Source organism: Aythya fuligula, chromosome 11 (genome assembly GCF_009819795.1).
Source record: "Aythya fuligula isolate bAytFul2 chromosome 11, bAytFul2.pri, whole genome shotgun sequence".
Classification (NCBI taxonomy): Eukaryota; Metazoa; Chordata; class Aves; order Anseriformes; family Anatidae; genus Aythya; species Aythya fuligula.
The window spans coordinates 12,810,011-12,828,348 of NC_045569.1; the positions used below are offsets into that span (position 1 = coordinate 12,810,011).

The window sequence follows — 18,338 nt, forward strand, 5'->3', positions numbered from 1 at the left end:
AGTCTGCTGTTGCAGTGCACAAAATGCACTGGGGAGGCAGAGAAGGGAAAAAAGGAAGAATGTGGTATTTGATAGGAAATGTGGAGTCGTTAACAAATGCACTTTGCTGCAAGTCTGATTCCTTCACTGCTCCTGGCTATTGTTTTTTCCTCCTCTTGCTTCACTTGCTTTGAAGTATTTTATAGTCAAGTACACATTCTCTGTTTCCTCTTTTCCTGTCTTCATAATTTTTTTCTTTTCCCTTCTCCATTTCCCTTTTCCCAGATTGTCTCCTGTCTTCTCTGTTCTCTGCATGTCATAACAGATTTTCTGTGATAAAAAAAAAAAAAAAAAAAAAAAAAAAGTGACTGGAAGGTAGGACTTCAGCAGGAAAATGACATATCTATGTCATTTTTATCAGTGTAGGCTAAAGTCATGGAATGGCATAACCACTAAGATCTGCTACACAGGGCCCTATGCAAAATATAATGGCCATGTTTTGCCAGGATCTGAATGTCCAAATGTCTCAGGTAACTGCATAGTTTACATGGATGTAGCACCCACTGAGGTTTTTGCCTTGAATGTAATGAACCACTGAATAGATGTTGATAGGCTCCTACTTAATTCTTGTTTCAAACTTCTCCCCTTCCACCAAAGAGGTTATATATAACCTCACTACAGAGGAGGTGTCAATGACAACAGTTAAAGTTGTCTGTCCTTTACATGGGGACTGTGCCACCATGCCATATACTTTTGGAAGGAAGTTGCTTAGAAGATGCAATTATGAACTGAACCCCTGTCATCTAATACTGCCACACATCACCACAATGAAAATGGTAGCCAGTGTCACAACTTTTAGCAGCATAAATGTGGGCTATGAATGCCCTGGTTGAAAACAAAAATGTGTGTGTTAGTACAAGTCAGTCCTAGCACTGTGCTGTGGGATCAGCTGGCGGAGGAGCAGTGACATCACTTTGCAGTCCTATCTCAGCCAGTGTGGTACAGTTTCTGTAACAGTGAATCTCATGCAATTGACAGGGTATGGATTCAGAGATACTTAAGTCTTTGAGCAGTAGAGAAGAACTAGTATCAGGAAGACTGATGCTCCAGGTTCCCCCTTAGCTCTGCAGAAGAGAGTCACAGGGAGTGTTAAATCATGCTGCACTTTTAAACATTCTTCTCTTCTTCCAGTGTAACAGAAAAAATTAAGTTATTCAGTTCTGTGGGAGTTATTAGCACCTTCAGAGTCATGCTTAAGGCTGCAGGCACTGGAAAGCGAACGAATAATGCAATAATCTCAGCAACACCACAGGAAGAATGGAATCAATTTTCTTGAACAAAGACTAGGACCCTTTAGCTCTGAGTCACGCATCATGAATTTCTGAATTGTCACATGGACTGAAGAGAGTGTGGTACATTAGAAGTTGAAAAATAGTTGTTGAGTCCTTTCTTAAACAGAGAGGTTTTAAGCTTAAGTTAACACACGTGCTATAGAAAGGTTGTTATGCCAGGCTTATGCCGTATGGGGAAAAAAAGATCACTGCTTTCATAATATAGGGCAAAGCCTCAGCAGCAGTGGTACAGGGTAAGGTTCGTGTAGGAGTTATCAAATTTAGCATGCTGAGATAAGACTTTTTAGAGCTGCTGATCTGTGACTCTGAAAGGTAGGAATATTAGCAAGTGGCACCTGAAGAAGTTTATATTGCTGTCAGAGCTCTGGAGAAAGAATTTACTGTGCCTTTTGTCTATAGTGGCAGTAAGCAACCCAAATACTGCCAGAAAGGCCTGGGTTACTGATTGATTTATGTCACCCTCCATCCAGGCTCCTGACCCATCCTGTTCAGTGACACTAACATTCCAACCTAAGAGAGGATTTATACCCTCAGCAGTTGTATTTTATCTGTGCAACAGCATTAGTTATGAGACTTACTCTGTTCCCCAGATCCCTATTTGAGCTGCTTGCCAGCTATAAAAGCAAATGATCTACACTTACAGTCTGCAATAAGATATTGAGTAGTTTCACAAGCATATGGATCATGACAGTTATTGGAGCCTGGCATATTTTGGAGGTATGCAAGCAATCAGACTGCAGCAGTTGACACACACCTAAGAAAGTGTTTCAGGCTGTGATAAAGAGAAAAGGGGAGAATCCACAGAGGCCAGCTCCTTCTTTACTCACACATAGAAATCAGCAGAGTGCATGCAAACTGCTTCCAAATGGGAGGAGGTGGTATGGTTTTGCAGGTGACTGTGTGTATTTTGGGACTTTGGTCAGTTCCACCTATTTATGTTTTCTGTCAGAATGCAATAGGAAGTTGGCTTGGTTTTGTCCTCATTCTGTGGTTTTGCCAAGGGGCTAAGATACCTCCTCACCTGAATTCTGTCCTGCTGCAGTCTTTGTAACATTGGGCTGTGTGCTGTGATCATCAGCAAGAAACTCAAGGAGTAAGGGGAGATTCAGATTTTAAGTGCCACTCTGTCTTTAGATGTAGAGGTCTGGTTTTAGTCGATTTTTACAGAAGGTAAGTACAATAGAATATGTAAGAGAAATATTATAGGTGAAAGAAACTTTTTTTTTTCACATAAGCCACTATTTCCACAGGTAAAAAGCATAAATACTGGGTATTCGAATATTAGAAGCTGGGAGGACACAGACTGTATTAAAAATCATATCATAGCTGTGGTGACATCCCCCTTCCCCTTCACACCAACAGGTAGATATAAAGTGAACAAATAGGATATGTCACAGAGTAGGAACTTTCTAAAGACATCTGAACTACATTGCCTAGACTGAAAAATGGTTTGGGGGTTAAAATAGTTTCTTCCTGATTGAAGAAAAATGGAACACTTACATCTCTAAAAAGATGTAAATGTTTTCTTTAAAAAGTGACCTCTTTGGTTTAGATCCACCACTAGCTCCTTCCTGAATCAGATAGAATCTGCCTGCTGAATCTCCTGCATCTTTAACAGTGTTAATATAATTTATGCTCACATTCATTTTCCTGTAGCAACAGTTTTGTATTTTGAGCTGAGTACATATTGCAAGTAGGAAGCATCAGCTGTGCTAGTATGAATACGCTGAGGAGTGACCAATCAGTCACTGATTTCAGTAGAACGTTAATCAGCAGAGTGTAACAGCACAGCTGGGAATCTAATACATTTTCATGCAGTTTATACAGAGCAGGAACACTGCAAGCTCATAAGCTCTGAAAGAGACAGATGGAATCCTGTGTTCCTGAGAAATATGAATTAACCCATTTAGGAATGACTGCAATAGGAAGCATTACAATATAACACACGGTTGCCTACCTTGATGAGTAACTTTCTTCTCATGTTGTTGCAGTTCTCATTTGCTGCAGCCTTGGACTGGACTATGCTGGTGATCACACGTGGAGGATCAGGTGGGCTGTCTTCTGTCTCTGTTGTGAATGTCAGTTGTGTTCTAGGGCAGCAGTCAAAATCCTCTTGACCCCAGCTAGCAGAAATCTCAAAGGGATCAGGGCATTTCTCATCGGGACTTGACCCATCATCACTGTTTTTGGCGTTGCACAATATAAGTGATCTTGAAATGGAGCGAAACTTTCTTGACTTCCTGTTCCCAGCATTGCTCTTTCGATCCATCTTCAGAGAGCTGGTGGTACTGCTCTTTTTCCTATCATTCTCCCACTTATGTGGCATGATACCTTCAATAACTTTCTCCGCTTCTCTGGTGCTAAATATCCTCCAGGAAAGGACATATAAAAAGTAAGTTGTAATATACCCCTACTCAATAACCTACACTACTGAAAAGCCCTAATGAATAAATTGAATCAACAGAGCCTTTCAGTCTGCTAACAGCCACGTGATATCTCATGACTTGCTAATTCTGTTTCTGTGCAGTGCTCTACTAAATTCTCCTTCACCTTTTCATTCTCTTCCCATGCTCCCCAAGCACAATGGAGTGCTTTTAATAAATGTTTTTGATGCTTCCATTGTGCTACTGCTTTTTGGCTTCTGCTGAATTTGCATGTTGAAATCCTAAATTGAAAAGGAAGATACTTTAAAAGCATTATTCTATCCTGCTAACATTACTTGAAAAGAGGAAGCTCCTTCTGAAGTTTGATTCATGAAACCACTATAATTCAAAGAAGATTAATCAAATTGTTGAGGTTAAGTTCTCTGCCTGGCACATCTGATTTGTAAGTGGTTTAGCAAAAGCAGATCTTAGCCGTGAGAGAGTAAGAAATGTCAGGCTGCTATAAAGCTCCTACCTTCGCAGACCAGAACTCACTTAAGACTTTGCATTTAACAGTAACAGAGATCCAGTGAAGCACTTTAGATATGAATATCTGATTAAGGATTGAACTCTATAAAGGATTACAGCTCCAATACATCAATCAAAAAGTGTCCCATTACAGAAAGGGTTTGCTTCGGTGTATGATACAGCACACCAAATTAAGAGAAAATGGAAGAAATGCTATACAATCAAAATGTGACAAGCTGGAGCTTTTGTAAAATGGAAAGAAAAAAAAAAGTAATGAGCATGTTAAGATAGCAAAGGAGAGCTTTGTTAAAGCAGTTTTCTTTTTCTCTCAGAAATTTTGTAGAACTATTTTGTTAGGAATGTATTGGTGCTAGAAAAAAAAAATCAACGTGAGCAAGTCTTAATGAATTGCTTTGACTTGCTTAATTTTCATTATCATATTTATTACAAAAGACATTCTCAAGCATACCACTGAGAGAAAACGGTTGTACAATGTGCTATAAACTGTCTGGCTTGGGTTCAATGCGGAATTAGGTGGACACATATGCACTTTTTGCCGAAAATGGTGATATGGAAATAGGAGAAGGCAGATTTTCTAAAGGCTCCTTACAGCCCTGACAAGAAATGTAGGCCTTCAAATTCTAGCCAAACCAGACCAATATCTATAATAAATACAATACAGCCATATCCTAAGGATTACTTTTTTTTTCTCATACAAATAACAAGGAAAAAAAAAAAAAAAAAGATAAGCACTATGTGATTGAGCTCTATGGCATTCCTGGAGAAGTATATACAATTCAGTGTGAATCTGAATTTCGATTTATAAAAGAAAAACCTTGGATACAGCTTTTCCAGGAGGAGAAAAGAGGTCCCTTTTTCTCCCAGGGAGTGCAGTCTTTTCTGGTGTTTTTGATAGGTAATGCTCCTGTAACCCTCAATTATAACTTATTTCTGTCATACCAGTCATAACATTGATCTGCTGTCTGATGTCTCTCTTCCAAAATAAAATCCCCAGCACTTCAGAAACTCCTCAGGATTCCCAGCAAGAAATGATACCATGGCAAAGTTGAAATTTTAAAGTTTCTGGAGAATATGTCAAGTTGAACAAAACCATTATTTTCTGGCTCTCTCCTGTGTGTCTTTGGTAGGCTCCCTATTGATGTGGAAAAGTCTGACCTGACTTTACAGGAATATTGGTACCAAAATTACCGGGCTCCCAGCCTTCCCCACACTGTCGTGAGGAAATCTTTCAGGGTAAAACTAAGTTAGCGTATTTTCTTTAGTGCATTGAATGTTCTTTTTTCTTTTTTTTTCAGAATTCCCTCTCTTCTTATGAAGGCTTGCAACCACAAGTGTCAGTGGAAGACAACCCAACAGCACAGCCACGCTCCCTTCCTGTGATGTACAGCTCATGCTGAATACAGGACATCTGAGCTTGTATGTAAGGATACTGAGGGGATGGAGAAGGGGTTGACATGGAATTCAGCTTTCACAGATGGACTTTGTGGTTGACTTGTGATCTTATTTCTCTGGGGTTAATCTCCCCTTCTACACTGTTGAGAGAAGCTACTTCTCAGAATTTATTTTGAAGTACAGAGATGAAAAGTGCAAAGAATTACATTAGAACAATGATTTTGAGAACTGCAATAAGTAACTGTTGGTGTAATTCAGCATCATGTTAGCAATTTTTGTATGCTTTTTCACTGATTACATTAGTTAAAAGATGACTGATACTACTAATATATAAAGACTTTCAAGGTTTGGTGATTACTATTTCTTTTAAAGAACCCTTTTTAGTGTTTTGGTTAGCACTAAGCTTTAGTATACCATAATAGGTATGAACTTAGTTTCAACGATGGGGTTGGAAAATCTCTGTTAGAGTCACAAGTGTAAGAGTTTTATCTTGTAAAGCTTGATATTGCTTTTCCTGTATGTCTGAAGGTATTTCAGAGGAAGGAAAAGATGTGATCTGGCCCATTAGACCAGAATGTGGACTTGAAAAAGCAATAGGATAGTAAGGATGAGGTGAACTTCATTCTTTGCTGCTGATGTATTAAGGTAACTTCTGCAAGTTTCTACCTCATCACCTGGGTAGAGAGCAACAGAACTAACTTGCTTGAAGGTCTGTGGATTGTGCTCACTTGAAAGTCTAGAGAAGGGATTGTTGCTCCTTTTGTGATTCTGGCAATCACTATTAGATATTAGCAATAACAGTGTCGGAAATGAGCCCAAGTTGCACATTCATATCTAAACAATCTTGCCTGTGGGGGAAAATTAGGAGAAATAGAAATCCTTGAATGAAATACTATGTTGTGCAAATACTAACTGCACTCTTACTTCTGTGAAGAGAAAGAATTAACAACAAAAAAAAAATCACAGCCATTAAGCACATGGGTAAGCAGAGGACTTAATAGCTTAATGGTCAAAATACAGCTCTCTGGAGACTGGCAAGATAGAATAAAAGATGGGAAGAGACATGGGAGGCCTTTCTCACTGCCTGAAGCTGCTGAGCTGAAGAACATCAGTATTGAGCACTGCCATCAATAGTAAATGGTTCAAAAGGTTCTTCTGACTAGTGCTAAGCATCTGAGATGCATGGAAAACAGAAGCACCTGTTGAAACAGGGAAGGAAACATTGCTTTCGGTGTACTCTTCCATCCCACCCCTCTGCAATTCTCCTGAGAAATTTTACATTATACAGAGAGAATTTCTCTTTACCTCTGCTACATCAGTTACTTCCTCCTCCTCCTCCTTTGAGCTTTATTAACTCAAAGACCAAATTTAATCCTGAATGACATACCTAGTATCTCAACACAGTGGCTGCAGTGAAAATAAGCCCATTAGACCTGAAGATTTTCAGTTAAATGCTTGCTCTGCCTCTAGGGATTAGATTACAGCCCAGGTCTTTAACTAAGGCGACATCCTTTCCAGAGCTGCTGAATCAGGGTTGCATGAGCGACAGAAATATAGGAGCAACCAAAAATATATTCTATATGTTTTCCAATAAAAATATCCAGAAACATTATGTTACACAGAAAACAGTATCACAAGTGCTGGAAAAGCTTCATGATTAATTACCGTATTACAGCAAACTGATTTCAAGGTATCGTGGGCATGGACAATTACTTCAAAGTCAATTCTCCAGCCCATTCATCTTTACCTCCAGTGCACTCACTGCTTGTCATTTTCTCTTGCCATTCTTATACCTTCAGCATGCCTGATGGAAGTTGTCTGTGGTTTGTAATGCAAACCAAATGTTCCTTCTGTTTCTTTTTTTTTTCCCCAAGCTTTATTTTTCCAGCTTTAAATCTAAAAAGTCCTAACTCAGTCTGCCTTCTGCAAACAAAGTACATGATTTGAGCTGCGCTCATTTGGTTCAAATTTTTGGTTGATATTAAACCAAGCATTTACAAGATGTAAATAATTTGGTGTAGCTCCCAGATTGAATGGGAATGCACTACTGTTAACCAGACAATAGGAAAGCTAAAGCTTCTTTACTAGCAAGAGCAAGATGAGTTTTACATTACCAAGTGCTAATAGCGTGATATCTTGCATGCCTTTTTAATCTAGATCTTGTGATCTTCATCAAATTCATTACTGAGCAGTACTATTAGAACTGAACTGTTGCAGATGTGAAGGATTTCCAGGCAGTAGGAAGAGCAAGAGATTTGGAAATTCTCTAATAAAAGAGCAAGAAACTCTCTGAGAGTTGAATTTACAGTTTAAAAAAAAAAAAATCCCTAATTGTAAAATAAAAATTCAAAAGGACGAACTTACAACAGCGAGGCAGACAAACCTGACTCCTGCAGAAGGCTGTTCCTCTTCATAGGCCTGGCAAAAAAGACAGAGTGAATAATTGAAAACACACTCTTGTGGCGTCACGTGACTTGGTTTCAGTAATTCTGCTCAGTACATTGGAACGGAGCTATTGTTTCCTAATTGAAGAAAATGTCAGCAAGGATAGATAAACAAAAGCAATGGGATGCTGTATTGGGGGAAACTTTCCAGCAAACTTCCAGCTACCCAAAGGCGCTACTCCATTTAAGGGGTTTGTGTAATTTGTTTTTACGTGTTGCTCTCTGGTCCTAGGATTGATGGGGTTCAAACATGTTGAACCTACAGGGAAGCACGGGGGAATCTGTATTAATCGAGGGCAGGATTTGCTGCTGGGGGCTGAGATGGCAAGCATGTTTCACACTTTTTTTTCAGATATTTTAAACATGAAACTGCTAATAATTTCATAGGCAGCTTCTGCTCTAGGAGCAAAATAAATAAATAAATAAATAAATAGAAATAATAATAATAATAATAATAATAATAATAATAATAGGAGCTACTTTTGAATGCCATTTCCTTGTGGTTTTCATCAGAAAGTGGCATGGTCCCTTTAACCTGCTCTTTTTTAAATACTTTCCCCTTCATGGGCTAGACTGCACCTTTGTGATCCAGCCTTATCAAGGACTCAGAAAATTGTTGCTCCTTCCATGGAGTGTGTGTGAAATGAGAACTATGCCACAGATTGCCCATTTTCTCAATTGCACCTTTAGTATGCTGTGAAATAAATGGTTCATAGTCCCGTCTATTATTATGGCAGCTCCTCTCACCAAAATGCTGCTTGAGTTGCATCCACTGTCAGTGGTGGGAGCAGGCAGCCACCTTTTTGCCATGTCCATAGGTGTGCTCAGCTGTTTTTCATTCATCGGTCTGCTCTTCTCTGCCTGTCAATCCCTAGCTCTACTCACACATTGATGGTTATCAATCTTGCTTCAGAAATCTACTTTCTCTCGGAGATGTGACTGCTTTCAGGGGAAAGTAGGAACAAGTTGCATAGAGAGTTTGTATATTAAAAAAATAAAAATCTCTGAGACAGCTAATGCTAATTTATTGAAATAGTGAGACCTCTTTGGAATGTTCTCACAAACCACGGATCCTCTACTTTTCTGGAAAGCATAAACAGAAAACAGAATTTTACATGCAGCCCTGTCTGGTCATGGAAATGGCCAACAAGAGTGTTTAAACACCTGCTGTCCTTTGTATTATGTGGCTTGAAGATCCTGGTTTTATCGGTCTCTCACTATACTCTCAAAAGAGAGAGAGTTTAAAAGGGGTTGTAAAAATTTTGCTGACATGGTCTCATGTTTAGTGGTCTCCTGTGACTTCTAGATAAAATGTGGACTGTGAAGACAAGTATCTGCTCCAGGAGAATGACATACTGGGACAAAAAGCGAAGCTGAAATTTCTGCTTTGTACAGCACCTACAGTAGCCCTGAAACACTCTGCTCCTGCTAATATCATAGTGGTTAACTTGTATTTTAAGTATTTACAAAAAGAAGAAAATTTGGCATTTTTTTCCCAGCTAATGGGTTTTCAGGTATTAGTTACCCCTAAGAAAATATGTTGTAAAGGACACAGTTTTAACTCGAATCACTAAATGACAATAAACATTACCACAGTATTTTAAGTACTAATCTTTAGAAAAATTATGATTTGACGCTGAGTAGTGAACAGTGGATATCAAGTAGCTTTCCTAGAAAGGTCAGAAATAGGGATATGACTTTCTGTTTTAGAAAACAGTTCCTCACTGTGTTTGAATAGAGAGGATATTGGACTTCTATATAAAATGGAATTTTATAAGTTCTAGTACTGTGAAAATGAAACATCATTGAGGAAGCAGAGCCACGTACTGTTTACCATTTAACTGTCTTACACTGTAACACACACATGTTTTTGTTTAGCAATAGAGAACTCATTCACGCAAAATCTCAACAGTCCCTGTATTTTGATCCAAACTGATTGAGCTGGAAGCTCAAAAGGATTGGGAAGCTGTTTTTTTCTTTTTTCTTTTTTAATTCCCATTGTCATATGCTATTGCATTTCCTGACTATGGGCTGAATTCTGTAGTTCCTAAGCCACTGGGAGTTTTGTTCATTCAGAATCTGGACTTCTGCCAGGGCCAGCAGCAGAAACATAAATATCACAAGGAGGGGCTGTTTTTTCTTGATGTTTCACTGTAACCTTTTGCAATTTTTTCCATCTTCTCTGTACAGTAATTGTTCATTGCCCAGTGGTGAACAGAAAAGCACATTTTAAGAAGCCATAAGGAAAAGGAGAGAGGGAGAGAGAAACTCTGCTGCGCCTGCCGTGTCGCACTGATGGTATGCTTTGATATTGGATCCTGTGGTCAATCTTCATTACATAGCTCAAAGTTATCGTACTAGGAAAAGGCCAATGAACACTGATCAGAGGCTGGGATTTTGTTTGAAAAGATTGAAGTGATGTGAACTCTCTCTACAGAAAGGAGCTGAATCATTAAAGGTTTATGAAATAATAGTATAAGGAAAATCAGCTGGGTTTCTTTACTCTCTTCTCATGTGAGGGACAGGAAAGGAAGAATGCAATAAAATTAAGAGTTCAAATAAACAAAAGGAAATACTTGAAATCTAAAGCATAATTAATATGAAGAACGAGAAGGTAGCAGAAATTATTAGGTCTTTGAAGTTAGCTGTTTTGCCTTTGATTTCAGTGGGACAGAGATTTCACCTCAAGAGGTGAGTAGATAAAAAATAATACCTTCAGTTAAAGGGAATAGCATGTAGAAGGGGCAGCGACTGTTGCTTCAGAATAAAAGTCAAACAGTACCATTCATAGGTAGAGTGATACTTCTGCCCTGGGGTAGTGTCCTAGTTACCACAAAGTGGAGACACTTTTCTGAGAAGGCCGTTGAATTTATTTTTTTATGAGAGTTCTTCTCTTTTGCCTAAAATCAAGATGCATCTGGAACCACAGCAGATACAGGAGCTGATCCTTCCTTCCCTTCAAATTATTTTCCAAATCCAAAGATTTGGATTGTAGAGGATAAATTTACAGACTATTCAGTACCAAATATTTTGCCCGTTGCTACTGGTGATAACCTTTCTCCAAAAAGCAACGTACAAATTTAAACAGAACATTTGCACTGGGCAAAGCAAGTCTAAGTAATGATGGAACTTAGCCTCTGTCCTGATCCCCATCCAAGTCCAAGCAGTTCTTGTGTTAATAGGAGAGAAAGCCAATAGTTTGAGGTGTTCTAGTTTTTGTCCTGTCCTTACATTGCTCAGAAAACGGATGAATTAGTTTTGCCTTGAGCACAGTCACAGTTTTCACACATTTCCACGTTCCAGACAACAGTTACGTTGCACAAGACAGTCTTTTCCCTCATTGCTGCTAAGCCAGGACTGGATTAGTCATCTCTGTCTTGGATTTTGCAGCTTTCACACTGCCCTTCCATCCGTCAAAACAAGAGCAACATGAGAACTGGCACATTGCATCACCCTGTTAGCACAGTTAATCCAGTATCTTTCTCCAGCAATGGCTAATAGCAATTGCTTCAATAGAATTACCTTGCAAAAAAAGTACTCAAGAGGTAACTTGCTTTCAGGAAGAGTTTCTTCTGAGTGCCTTGTTGATAAGAGTAGGCTGGCACTCTGAGGTTTTGTATGAATTCCAAAACTGTTGGAGCTTTTTACATTATGGCTGGATAGTATTGTTTTAACAGAAGCTACATGAGGCCATAATGGATAAGTATTGCAGTATGTCAAATTAGGTAAATCTCTTTCTAATTCTTTTCGTCACTTAGTACCTGCTTTTGCCAGGAAGCATAAAGAATTTTTCTTCTACAGATGAAATGAATCTTGTGTAGTGTAACTATAACCTATGCATTTCTGGCTCCCATTAAGTTTTGATTACCAAGAGGCAATGAGTTTCATGTGCTACATAAAAATGTACTTCTTTGTAATTGTTTCAAATTTGTTGCCTCTATAATTGGTTCAGTTCTTGTACTAGGAAAAATACCCTGCTCTTCAAGTCTTTGTAGAATTCTTTTCTCATTTATCTCTGTACTGATGTCATCCTCTATTCTCTGCATACTTTTATCTTTCCTTCCTCTGCCCCTCTTTTCTCTAAGCTTCATGCTGCTCTCATATATTTGGATCTCCTCCTTTTTCTTCAGATCCTTTTTTAAAAATCAACTTCCTTGTGTGAGCTTTATTACCCGACTCTTTCATAATGGTATCCAGTTCTGCAGCCTCCTAGACTCTTTTCCAATGGAGTGCCACCCTGTGAGTTAATTAAAGTTCCTAGACCTGGTATTCCCAAATACTTTATGTTGCATGACGTGCACTTTCACTGTGTATGATCACTAACCTTATTCAGGTGTTTTTGGTTGTTGTAATGCCTTAGAGAGAACCTGTAAAATAGTGCTTATGTAGGTCCATGGACAAAAATTTAATACTAAGCATACACTCATCAAAAGGTAATTTTTCCTTCATTTCCCAAACTCTGTTGTTCTATGCATACAATGCTTTGTTTACAGAAAAGTAACGTGATATAAATACTGCATTAAAAGCATGTCTAATTGAACAAAAACAGCAGTGTCAGTGGGTAGTGCATTGACTTTAGCCATGATATGATGTATCAAGCATAGCAAGAATGGTACTTTTTAAACATCATGGGTCTTTAAACATGAGGTTTTGAGTTGTGTTTATTATTTCAATATTTTTGTATTGAGTTTATAGACTGCATAAATGATTATGTTGGGCTTAGAGAGATACTACAGGATGTTTGTGTCTGAACTATGAAATTACTAAATAGCTGGTACTGAAAAAAAGCACCATCAATTTCTTTAAAGTCATTGACCAATACAGAGTTTATAAGTTACTGCAGCACAAGAGTAGTAAAAACAGTATGTGAGCTCCCCTGTATGGTGTCATTCTAATTTAAAACAAATATTTTAAAAGTTATGACTTTACCTCCTCATTCCACATTTCCAGTCACATAATGTTCCTTTTTCATCTGACTTTGCATTCCTTTTGATTTATATTCCCCTAAACTGTAGTCTGAAATAAGGGGCCCTTTAGGTTGAATGAAAGGGGAATTATCAATTGCCAAAACTATGATTTATCAAGCAAAAAAAGTAAAGGGCAGAAGAAAAATGAACTTATTCCACATATAAAAATCACAAGAAAATTTTCTCTGTATTTTTCATTAGTTCAGTATAAAAGGTGTATTTAGACCTGTCTGATGCTGCATTTTTATTGTCTCTGCATTTTGCATATTTGTTGCTACTACCTTTTCCTTTCTGCCTTGAACAGAGAGATAGGAATGAATGGAAGTAGTGAAAGATGAATATATTCAATCCATTTGAGTACTAGTGGCAGAATTTGCTCCATATTTTACTTTCTGGCACAGGCACCACTTTCTGTAGCCTCAGTCTCACTGAAGTCTGGGGCTTTTTATCACTTAGCACCTCACAGGTAGTATGCATGGTCCTGTCTTGGTTGCTGGGTTTACTAGTTTTTTTTGTTTTTAATTTAGCATTGTCAGTGGCTGATGAGAAATTATGCAATCTCTTTCCTGTAGATATCTATGCCTGAATAAGATGACTTTACTGCATTTATAAGTACAGTAATCATTTCAGTTGCAAGGCTTTAGCTGAAGCTACTTCTGAGTATTTGTCATTCCTGGTGCCTCAAAGAGGCACAGCTACTTAATACAGCCGCTTCTCTGCACTAACAATATCTTGGCGCACATTTCTTCTGTTTTACTGTGTCTCTAAGGCTGTCACAATCAGAATGAGTCTGAATGGATGTGTTTTATTTGTGGTATAGAAGATAACAGTATAAAGCTCCAATGGCAGCTGTCTCACTCTTGACTGCGCGCATTGCTCACTAGCATCATTGTTGACAGCAAGATGAGACTAAATTACCTTACACGTTTCTTGTGGGTGAAATAATATAGTCTGTCAGAAAAAATAGCTCCCTGGTAAGACACAAAACATAATGCTCTTGGTGCTTCATGAGATCCAATGATACCTTGCCTGAGTGTGTGATTGATACTGGAGCCAAATGTAGCGTTCTAAACAGTCTACAATCTAATGTCTTTGGGAGACAGCTCTTCTCACATATTTTGAGATCAGTCTACACCTTCAGAGCAGTATCTAATGTTAAATAGCTTGGAGTTAGTGACCAAGAGGCCTCAGATGTGGATTCTTGACCTGAGATTTTTTGGTTTTCTTTCCTACAGATTTTGGGTTCAGAAGAAGTTGTTCATATTAATTAGTCTAATTGACCTGACAAAGAAAATTTTAACCTGTCATTCCTGTCTTGACGGCAACAATATGCTCCAGGTAAAGCATATCTTTTAAAATAAGCATCAAATCTGAATGTGAAGACATTATCCCTCCAATCTTGAAAACTTGTTCTATCCATATATAAATTGTTAGCTACTATTTCTTTTAAACATCTCTGTATTCAGATACTCATTTGCATTTTTTTACCTATTTGTCCAAAAGAGCTTGAATAGTATTGTTATTGCACATTAAAAGCCATGATCACTTCCCTAGCATTTTTTCATGAAGGTGGTGGTTGGGAGGTGTCATGAAACGTTATTGCGTGTCCTAATATTTTATTGTGGTTTTGTTTTTGTTTTTTAATTTTGTGATGACATCAGTTTTAACACCAAAAAATAACTGTTGGTTCCACACAGTCTGTAGTCCAGGGCTCCCAGAGAGTGGGTAATTGAGCATCCATGGCATTAAGGAGTGGAAGGGATACCTTATTCCATAAGAAGTAGTTATAACTCAGATCACAGCTACTATATTTATTTTGCAGCTGAAGTAGGGGACAAGAGCAGCTGTGAGATCAGATTATGCAACAGTTTGTCTACCTCCTGACTGCATGTCTGTCTTGTGAATAGGAAAGGCTCTCTGGAAGGCTGTCTGGGTATGTGCAAAAACCTGGTATGTCTATGAATGTGTAAAACAGCGTGGTCAGGCTTACAGATTGCCATGTGGTAAAGCAGGCTTAGGACTCAGGGCAGCCACTGAATGACTCTGACACTGGAGCAGAAACGAGCTCTGGAAGGTCCAATTTTCAGTCTTTTCCCTCACATGGGCCCATTTTTGAGTAGCTATCAAGAAAATATCTAGTGTTATCTCCATAAGAAATAATACTAAATCCTTTGTCTCAGCTCGAGTTTCCCAAAAGAAAGCAGTCTTTTCTGGAATTTGAGTGTCCAACATCATGTTCTAAGACAGCCATACAACCAATATTGTAACCCAAGACTTCCAGTCTGGTTTTCTTTCCTTTTTCTTCAACATAATTCTGATTATAAATATTGTCTTTTAGTTTGTGACATGAATCTTAAAAGACTTAATTCAAACATTCAAGAGGTAAGAATACCCAGAATTCTGGGGGTAGCATACAAGAACAGGAGTTTAAAAGTTGGTGGTGGTTTGGTTTTTGTTTTTGTTTTTCCTGTTTCTGGCCAAAACAAAGGATCTCTATGTATAATATGTTAAGTTTTTGTCAATATCAGTATAGGCTGACCATTAATCTTGGGCAATGACTTCAAGTACCTATACTTGAACCTTATCTACCATATCTAATACACACCACTCACTCCAAAAACCAGTAACAATATGCCCCAGCCCATTTTTCAACAGAGCACTGTACTGTGAGTCTGGATATCTCCTTCCAGCTCTGATAGTGACCTGATGCTTTAACATCAGATAAGTTTACTTCCCCACTTTTCTGAATCCCTGTCCTCATCAGTGCAAATGAGTTGTAGTTGTTCCTTTCTTTCTCAGATGGGCAGGGATTTCTCTGATAAAAAGTACTAAAAGAGAATTCAGTGAAATTCTTTTAATTAGACAAAGCAATTAACTACCCTTAGAAAACAGTAAGTATTTGCTGGTGGCAAGTAATGATATCCTATACCAACTCTCATCTCATTATGCAGAATAGTTTTCATACAAAGTTTATTCTGTATGGTAATTCCAGAAATATCAAAGCAGAAAAAATATGCAAGTTATTTTGCAGTGTACAGTATGTGTCATACTGTAATACAGGCAAGACAAATGTTATAACAGTACTAGAAAAATAAAAGGAGCAGGTCACATCCTCGGTGCTCTCTGATAGCAAAACCGTGTTGAAGAGGCCATGGTCCTTAGGGTCTGTCCCCCAGCATAGATTGAAGCAATTTGACAGCCACAGAGCATTATGTCATCTGGTCCCAGCCACAGGATGGTATGGTGGGGGAAGAGGGGAGTGTTTTGGCCCCCACTTGCACCCTGACAGCAATCCCCCTGCAGAGAGCCTCTGCACTGACTGTGTCTCCCAGGGGGCTGCTGGCCAGGAGGTGTGCCCTTGGCTCACAGCTTACCAGCTGCACAACAAATGAGGTTACGCTGGCAGTATGGACAATATATCATCAATGTGTGTGTTGTACTAGCCTGCATGTTTTTTCTGTAGGCTCATACTGTATGAATCAGTTACTAATGAGGCTCGTAACAGAGGGAACTATTAAGTGAGCATTGCATTAATAATGTTGTCACAGTTCCAAGACTACAGATGTTATTTATAGTATATGACTAAACAAATATGCATCCCCTTTGAGTCTGAGACTCTGGACCAATTTACTGATTTCCTGTATAGGCTAGTTCATACGGAGATTCAAGTAAATAGTGCATTTGGATGTCTTGCCTGGAAGTATGTTCTGAAACATAATAATCATATTAATATTTAATTGTAAAATGGATTGGAAATGCGCATGTGTTTTCAGAGGATTAGATAGTACTCCTATCCAATTCTCATGGAGACATGCATCTTTCTGCATTTCTTCTTTAAAGAAAAATAAAACATTTAAAGAGTGAAGCTTGCAGCTACGCAACATTTGAAGTGAGCAAAAGGTTAGAAACAATTCTGGAAAAAAATGTACTTAGCAAAAGCTAAAAAATATCCCATAGCCTTTCCTTTATATCCTGTTTTGAAATTAATTCCCTTCTCTTTTTTAGGAAGATGAATTACTCTTGAGAGAGAACTTGTAAATTTAAATGCATTTGAGCAATGAATCATTTGATTTATGTTTTTGTTTCTTTTCTGCCTCCCGATATTGCAGGTTTTAAGAGGCCTTCAAAACTGAAGAAAGCTACAGGCTCACAAAATTCTCTGGTACAGTCTGCTGACTTTCATATGTGTCAGGAGAAATAGGAGAAATATACAGCAAAGCAAAAGTGACCAAAGTTAAGGTACTTTCATGTACAACATCTCTGTTTTAAATCATAAGACTGATAATTCAACAACACTAACTTACTTCAAATTTCTCATACAACTTAAAAACAAAACAGAGAATAGAAAGGCAAAATATATATAGTTTGTGAAATACCTCTGATTTTATGTCTTACCTGTTTATTCTTCTCATTTAAATTGTCAAATAAAAACAATTGAAAATGATACATACTGACATATAAAAGCAGTTGACTGTATGATGCCCAAATAATTTGATATAAAAATATTACTTACCATTGCCAAGGTTCTTCTTATTTAAGTTCACTATTATCATTCCTTCTTGGACATGATGTATACAGCAGAGTCAGTTCCCAGTGTGTTAAATACTTGAGAAAATAATAAGTGCAGTGCAACTCCACAATGTTTGGGTATTTGACTGTAACTCCTAAGCATTCAAAGTGACTACTCAATATAACAATTTTTCCTCAGCAGAAAATGCCTTGCTATTTGCCAGCAAATCTTTAATGCTTTAGATTGGGTATTTCCAACTACCGCCCTACTTGCTAGGCAGATGTGTATAAAAGAGATGTTATTTCACTGAATCAACCACTGAGATCGTAACCCTTTTCCTGTACCACAAACAGAAATGTAAAACCTCAAACTTTCCTTTTGGACTTTTACTGACTTGTGTCTGTTGTAAGAAAGCAAAACACAACTAGTCCAAGGACTAATATATGGAAAATGTGTTAAAATGCTTTAGATCATCTCATTGCTTCTAATCCCTGCAATTCATTGGTTAACTGGCTCATTCTGTGTTTATGTAGTTGCATGGTACAAATACAACACCTAAACTCCTTGCCCAAAGTTGAAATGATTCATTTATTACTCTTAACCTAAAAAAAAAAAAAAAAAAAAAAAAAGAGGAAGAAGAAAGAAAACACACACAGTGCTCATTTAACCCAAGCGAGTGAAAACGCTTTTCATAAGCTCTGCAAGGGCTTGGGGAGGTTGTTCTTTGGTGAATAAAGTCTGTGTAGTGGAGCAAGAAGTTTTGTCTGCGGATGGCAGAATTT

General features: G+C 38.1%; 1 protein-coding gene and 1 long non-coding RNA gene across 7 annotated transcripts in view; one reads left to right on the forward strand and one right to left on the reverse strand.

The window, feature by feature from the left end:
• IL16 (interleukin 16) overlaps nucleotides 1-17,889 on the reverse strand; it is a 45,483-nt gene extending 27,594 nt beyond the window's left edge. The window contains exons 1-3 of one of the 5 annotated variants that reach the window (XM_032194684.1): nucleotides 17,560-17,889; nucleotides 8,000-8,053; nucleotides 3,289-3,691 (exon numbers count right to left, since the gene is read on the reverse strand). In XM_032194684.1, the coding sequence (XP_032050575.1) occupies nucleotides 3,289-3,691; nucleotides 8,000-8,049 (453 nt within the window). In that variant the 5' untranslated portion in view covers nucleotides 8,050-8,053; nucleotides 17,560-17,889. Of the gene's footprint in view, nucleotides 1-3,288; nucleotides 3,701-7,999; nucleotides 8,054-17,559 lie in introns of those variants that run through there. The other 4 variants (XM_032194683.1, XM_032194690.1, XM_032194685.1 and 1 more) reach the window with 4 other exon arrangements.
• The window catches only part of LOC116493360, a 41,941-nt gene continuing 33,950 nt past the window's right edge, over nucleotides 10,348-18,338 (forward strand). For both annotated transcript variants that reach the window (XR_004253746.1, XR_004253747.1), the window contains exons 1-3: nucleotides 10,348-10,377; nucleotides 14,282-14,384; nucleotides 17,156-17,285. This is a non-coding gene — a long non-coding RNA (uncharacterized LOC116493360). The remainder of the gene's footprint in view (nucleotides 10,378-14,281; nucleotides 14,385-17,155; nucleotides 17,286-18,338) is intronic.